Source organism: Oryzias melastigma, linkage group LG19 (assembly GCF_002922805.2).
Source record: "Oryzias melastigma strain HK-1 linkage group LG19, ASM292280v2, whole genome shotgun sequence".
In the NCBI taxonomy this organism is placed as follows: domain Eukaryota; kingdom Metazoa; phylum Chordata; class Actinopteri; order Beloniformes; family Adrianichthyidae; genus Oryzias; species Oryzias melastigma.
In genome coordinates this window covers 21,329,095-21,336,630 of record NC_050530.1, presented here as the reverse complement: position 1 = coordinate 21,336,630, position 7,536 = coordinate 21,329,095, and the positions used below count along the sequence as shown (strand labels likewise).

General features: G+C 38.9%; 1 protein-coding gene across 1 annotated transcript; it reads left to right on the top strand.

Moving 5' to 3' along the window:
- The first annotated feature begins 790 nt into the window (after positions 1–790).
- Positions 791–3,078, top strand: LOC118600154 (granzyme-like protein 1). Its single transcript, XM_036216979.1, has 5 exons — positions 791–931; positions 995–1,139; positions 1,237–1,366; positions 1,534–1,788; positions 1,870–3,078. The coding sequence occupies exons 1-5, from the start codon at positions 874–876 to the stop codon at positions 2,035–2,037; spliced, it is 756 nt and encodes a 251-aa protein (XP_036072872.1). The 5' UTR covers positions 791–873; the 3' UTR covers positions 2,038–3,078.
- The last annotated feature ends 4,458 nt before the right edge of the window (positions 3,079–7,536 follow it).

Sequence of the window (7,536 nt, the reverse complement as noted above, 5' to 3'; positions counted from 1 at the left end):
GGGGGGGGGGGGGTTGTGCTAAGCAGGTGCAGGTGCGGAGCGGTCTGTCACATGGAGCACAACATGAACAGAGTATGAAAGGACTTGTGATCATTTCAGTATCAAGTATAATTGTTTATTAGTATTGAATCATTCTGTTTGTAGGAAAACAGACAGTTTGATGTAAGGGGCAAAAAGAAAATATACTTTGCCTTAAAATGTTTTTAATTCATTGTGATGAAAAAAAAAATAAAAACAGGAAATTGTCACTTTAAAACTGTGAAATAAATCGAATTATGGCTTGACTGAATTTGATACATTTCTAATATTTGAGACTTCTCTATCAACAAGCCAGTGAACTCAGACAACTTAAAAAGAGAGGTATATTTACTTTATAGGAACATTTCTATCCTGTCTGACAGAGGTTGTGTGTGGTAATCTGAAGGAGGGGTCAGAGATGTTCTGGAGAACTATCCGGTCCTGTTTTCTGGTGTCTGTTGAAAGTCTAGACAAGCTAATCATGAACGAGATGGTGATTCAGACGGACTCTATGCTGGATCACAGTCCACATGTAAGGGTCTGAAAGTCACACGTTCAAAGAGTTTCTGAGATAAAAAATGCTTTCATGTTCGGTAAGAAGAGACAAAATCTTGCAACCCAATATTCTGATGAAGTGCTTCAATACAGACTCTTTTCTGTTGATGCTGAAGATGTGTAGCACATGATGAAAAATGAAACCAGCTGCTAACATGCAGCCACTCAGCTTAAAGGATGTGGTCTGACACGATGATCAGATAAATGATCATTGGCCTCTGATGAAAGCGGAGGGCTGTACGTGTCTAAATACATGTCAGACAGAGATCTTCTGAAGCTCTATTGTGATCGACTGACACCATGCAGGATCTGGGAGAGTTTCTGCTTTTCCTCACTCTGATTTGTGCCGGATCACATGGTAGGACCTGCATTTATTTGTAATTCTCCAACGGACAAACAGTAACCTGATTTTATTCTACAGTTCATGGAAGTGCCATCATCAATGGGGATCTTGCTCCAGAAGACTCCATGCAGTTCATGGTGTCTGTCCAGAGCAAAAAAGGTCATGTGTGTGGAGGCTTTCTCATCGAAGAGGACTTTGTGGTCACTGCTGCTCACTGCAACTTGTAAGGAATTAGACTTCACAAATCATCTTACAGAGGTCTGTCGATCAGCTTCTGATTGATAAAGGCATGAATAACTTTGCAATCTTCAATTCTTCAGAGAACTGACGCATGTCATTCTGGGAGGACACAACTGGAAGAACCCCAGTGCCAAGAAAATTGAAATAATCAACCAATGCAAGCACCACTACAAAGAAACTATGTCAGGTCATGACATCATGCTCCTTAAAGTGAGTATATGCTTAGGTAATCAAGAGGGTCTGCTGATAATAAATGCCTATGGACCTTTTCTCGTTTATGCTGGCTGACGCCACCTGTGATTTAGATTCTTCAAACTGGATCACTGAATGCTTTTTAACCACCTGAGGAGCTAATACTAAAACATCTGTGTTTGCAGTTGGCCAAAAAAGCTCCAAAGGGCAACAATATTAAAACCATTCCACTTGCAGAGATGAACATGAACTTGAAAGAAAATCAGCTGTGCTCTGTGGCTGGATGGGGCAAGACGAAGAACAGGGGCCACTCTGTGGATGCCCTGAGGATGGTGAATGTGACCATCATAGATCAGACGACCTGTAAGAAGAGTTGGCCCAAACTTCCCAACAATGTGATCTGTGCAGGTGGATTTAAAACTAAAAAAGGATTCTGTCAGGTCGGTTTTCTCACTAAAATGATTTTTCAGTTCTATAGATAAAAGTTGGATTGAGTTTTTAATGGTGTCTCCTCTTTGCAGGGGGACTCTGGAGGTCCTCTGGTGTGCAGTGGCAGAGCAGTTGGCATTGTCTCTTTTAACAAAGAGGAAAACTGCAAATACCCAGATGTGCCGAACGTCTACACGGACATCAGAGGTTATGTAAAGTGGATCAAAGACATCACCTCAAAGAAGACGTGCCTCATGTGAACCAATATGACCACGTTTGACTCCAGCAGAGGCAGTTTTCTGGCTCATTTAAAAACAAATCTGTCTTTCAAAAGACTTTTGAATCGTTTTAGCCAATAAATAAACAAAAAACAATTATTTTACTCTTTGTAAGTTATTTAAAGTATCAGCTGTTTGACGTGCTAAATTTGAGAACATTTCTTACAGTTTTAGACATGGAGTCCTTATGAAAAAATGATGCACAATAGCTGACTTTTTTTACTGAATAAGAAGAAAAAAACTTCCTGCAGAAAACATGAAACCGTGCCAGCAGAACCAATGAAAACCGTTTCCTTCAATTCGCACTCCAATCATCTTCTGATCTGTTTCCATGGCGTTGCCAATGTTTTTTTTTTAATTCTGATGATGTAGCTTTTAGCCAAAATTAAAAAAAAATTGTGTTATTTTGAAGACCAGGGGTCACAAACACAGTGGCTGCGGGCACCAGGGTGCCCCCAAGGACCACACAGTTGGACGCAGGTCTCTTAGAAATAGCACAACTCACTGGCTAGCTGCGTCTAAAATAACATTTTATTCTGTTGCTATTTTTTTTAATTATACTTGCATTGACATACATTTAAAAATTAAAATGTCTTAAAAATATGCACATGATACATAAACTTCATATAAATTTTGGTGACCTCAGACCTACTCCACTTCAAAGATTAATAATTTTGTTACAAATGCGGCAGATTTTTTCATTAGTTCAAAATGTGACAAGATTTGTTTAAAAAGTGTACATTGATTTTCATTGAAAATAGGACCTTTTCTCCGTGAAATTTAGTGATGTAAGGGATCATCTGAAAATGTAACAATTACTGAGATTAATAAAGTTCTGAATTTTGCTTTATGTTTCATTGTGAGAAATCAGTGTCTTCAGGAGTATCATTATTCAATATTCATAATTAGGGATGTACAGATTCAGTCAAGCCACAATTCAATTCAATTCACAGCTTTAAAGTCACAATTTCATTTTTTTTTTACTGATTTTTTTTTAAGCACATGACTTAAAAAACATATGAATTTTAAGGCCAAGTATGTTTTCTTTTTGGCCCTTACATCATTTTCCTACTAACAGAAAGGATTCAATACAAATAAACATTTATACATAATATTGAAATGATCACAAGTCCTTTCACTTGGTTCATGTTGTGCTCCATGTGACGGACCGCTGCACACCTGTGCCCACTCAGCACAACCCCCCCAAACTGCTGAGAACACACTGAATGTTCAACCTGGTTCAACATTTTTATGCATAATTGCAGCAGCGCAGCAAGATGATTAATCAGGGACCCGGATTTGGGAGTGGTAGGGTCTGCTTTAAAGCATGGAAGGCCCAAACATGATCATGAAAGAGGAATGAATCATTGCAGTTTGTGCTCGGTCGGATTAATGTGACACCCTTACAGACATTAAAAGAACAGACAAACATTTGTGAAAGAATGTTCCACTCTCAGGATCTCAGTGAATTCCAGCGAGGAACTGTCAAACGATATCACCTGTGTAAAAAATCCAATCGTGAAATGTTCTAGATATTCCACAGTTGACAGTCAACTCTATCAGATCAACATGGAAGAGTATTTGGAACAATAGCAACTCAGACACCAAGTGGAGAGAGGTCAGTGGATGCTGAAGCTCATAGTGCAAAAAGGTCATAGACTTTCTCCATAGTCAATCACTACAGAGCTCCAACCTTCATGTGACCTTCAGATCAGTCTGAGTACAGTACACAGAGAGCTTCATGAATGGGTTTCCATGGCAGTACCGGGATCAAGACACACATCAACAAGTGCAATGCAAAGCGTGGATGCAGTGATGTTAAGCACGTCGTCACTGGACTCTAGAGCAGTGGAGACGTCTTCTCTGGAGGGAGGAGTCACACTTTTCCATCTGGAAAGCTGATGGACCGTCTGGGTTTTTAGGTTGAAGGAAAACGGGACGTTTCAGACTGCATTGGTGGAGGAGGAATGGTGGTGTGGGCTTGTTTTTCTTAGATCCAGTGAAAGGAATTCTGAATGTTTCGGGATACCAAAACATTTTGGACAATTCCATGCTCCCAACCTTGTAGGAACAGTTTGGAGCAGTCCCTTCTTCTTCCAATATGACTGTGATCTGATTATCTGATTGTGACAAAGTGGCATCTTTCATGTTGACAACCCCAAACCATCATGTATTCTCACAGTGTCAGTAATTATTATCTCAATTTCTCAATTAAAGCACAGACTGAGAGCAAAGTGAATGCTTTAACAAACTGCCATTTGCTTCAGCATTTCCGTGTAGCAGAATAAAGACCTCACAGCTGCCAGAACAGTCATTCTGACCTCCCCACGCTGTTAATATCCGTGATCCCCTCATCTGCCCTTGACACGGACACACCGTGATATCAAGTTTGACAACATACATCTCTTTAATGGGCATACAAAAAGGACTACAACCTCCATCGCTCATCAGCAGAAGACTCAATTTATGTCTCTCATAATGTAACTACCCAAAGCTTTGTTTGATTTACAGCAATGGGGGGGCCGCCTGCAGGGAGCAATGAAAGCTTACCTTATAATGCCGGAAGGGACTCAAAAACATTTCAAATTAAATGATGAGACAAAATAAAAACATGTACATTTGCAAAACATTAGGAATATATTGAAATGGAATTAATTAAAAAGTAAAAAAAAAATATTCAGAAACCTTTTTCTTCTTTACTTGGGTCTTTGCCAAACCATTTGGATAACGGAGACAAGCGAAAAACACTGTTCTAATTCTGAGTCACATCTGTTGTGTGGGCAGATGTAAACGCACACACCTCTGCAGCTTTTCACTGTTCAAAATACAAACTCTGCTCCATGCTGGAAGATGTTTCATTTTTGTGTCATTTCACTCAATATTTGATGCATCAGTTGAGGAGAGATGGACTAAATGACACTGAAACACTAAAGTGTTTGGAGCCAAAGCAGGAAGCACTGGGACAAAACTTTAGCTTCCATTAACTCCAATGTGAATAATTTCAATTTACAAATAAAAAATAAACAGGTTTACAGTCCAGTTCAGGGGTGGCAAACTCGTTGACCATAAAGGGTTCTAAGATTCAATAGATTGACGGGACAATAAGCAGATGTGTGCAATGTTTTTATGAATCCACCTCATAAATGACAGGAAATCTGGACAAAAACGTGAATTAATTTGGATTAAAAAAAAAAAGTATATTAAATCGTAACATGTTGGAGTTTTTATTTCTAAATTGTGATTTTTGTTCCCGTAAAGTGCCAGCTGCACTGATGAGTTGATGTTCATAAACTTAGAGAAAAGCTGCGTTCATGTGGTCTTGGAATGATCGGAAAAAATACCTGCCTGACATGAAATAAGTGGATGAGTGTAAGAAAAAAAATCTTTCAACACTACACAAATACAAACTAACATTCCGTACTTAAGCAAGATCAATTTACTTGTAGAGCACCATCTATGGAGTGACATCGGAATTACAGGGAAAATAAAACAATAATAAGGGTCATCAATATATTTATCGTACTTTGGAGATTATTTAAATGTCCTCTGGATCATAGTTTTTCCACCTGTGGTCTAGATTTTGTTTATTTAGCATTTCTACAGATAGACTAACGCAGGTTCACACGGGAAGTGGAAGCGGTGCAGAGTGTGCGTGACATCCTCTCTCTCCTGCAATTCACACCAGATGTGAATTTTTACGTGACGGTCGACAGGCACTTCTGCTAGAGCTTTTTTTTAGCCATCATAGGTAAATAAATAACCTAAAAATATGATGCCATGTTTCTGCCAAGAAGAAGCAAGTAGTAAGTAGGCCTACACTTTTTTAATGTATCTGTTGTTGAGAAACAGAGAGAAGTATGTGTGTTTGTTGTGATTGTATATTTATTTTCATCTCTAAACATGATCACATTTGTCAATTGTCAAATGAAGGCTTTTTTATACTTTTATGCTATACTACACCTTTATATTTTGTTATTAACGCATTGATGAAGGCATCAATCCACATGGGGCTGTAGACCAGATTAAATCAGTTAGGTAGGAGCTTCAAGGGACCTAATCTGTACTTTTCCACTGACAAACAAAGCTGTAAATGACCTTGTTGGCGGGAGCAGGACCATGAACACTGACCACTCAAGCTTTAGATTACAAGGTGTTAACATTGGCCTGGAGCCAAATAAAGCCCGCCTTCAACATATATAAGTGAGCCTTATTTTATAACCTTTTATAACTTTTGCATGCCCCTGGACCCGGAGATCTCTGTACAAGCTTGATCCAACTTTTATTAGATTGACTAAAATCCAATTGAATCTTTTGATCACTTTCTTCCTCATCAACAAACACGCAGAAGTTAGCAGGGGCTAATCTCACACAATCACTGTGTTTTATTCTAAATAATTGATTATATTTTGAAAATAAACTGTATTTTCTCATGCATCTTGATGTAACTTCCTACCAGAATTGACGCGGATCGTTCGCGGCTCGCGCACAAAATAAACCCGACGCTGAAACAATCCGCTGCACGGCGTGAGCCTTCCATGGAGGATCGCGGCGCTCAGTGGGTGTGTTCCAGCAGGCTCCAGTTTTAAAAAAAATCACAGAATCTGCTATGTCAAACCTCAGACCACTACTTTTCTCTAACACGCTTGGTTCAAATTTTACAGCCAACATTTTGAAAATGAAAACACATTTTTCTTCTTAGATTCTCTCTTTCGTCACAAAATACATTTGTACATAAAACCAAAATAAAGCGATTGTGTGTAACTTACAAATCGTAAGACTTTTACCAAACCAGACATTCCGTGGTCTTGTTTAGGTAAAGTGGAATGACATTTCAAATGCTGATTTCCCAATAAATCAGTTGTTTTATTAGTATTTAAGAGATTTTCATGGGGAATTGTAATTGTGCAGCACCTGCTCAACAGGAACCCCACTTTGATTGAACACTTTTGTCATTCTGATTTGCTGAGCCGTAGAACAAGTATTGAGCAGTTTCCTTGTTCACCATATATTACAATTACAGATGAAGGCTTTTATGTTTTTATTGAACATGATCAATACTAATGACTGCTTTCCCGATTGTCTCTGAAAGCGCTCGTTCAGCACATTCCCTGAGAGGAGGAAATGTCCTGGTGCGACGGAATGACTTCAAATGTCGGCATCTCTCTTCTAAAATGCAGATTCCTGCGGTGAAGCCTTGTTCCACAAGCAGACAGCTACTGAAGCATTTTAGCGTTATGTCGACAGGAGGGGAGCTTTGCATCAGTGAACCTAAAGGAAGATAGAAGTCAAATTTTAGTAAACCCTCTTCCATAGGAAAAAAAAAGAAGAATGTGAAACATGAGTGCAAATAGAAATGCCGCAAAATGTCAGTTGGCTATTTGGTAAAGCTGCAGCACACAATTTGTTGCTGTGTATTTTATTTTATCAAACCTGCTTGGGATCAGAAGACAATTTACCATATGTTTCACACTACAAGGTGCA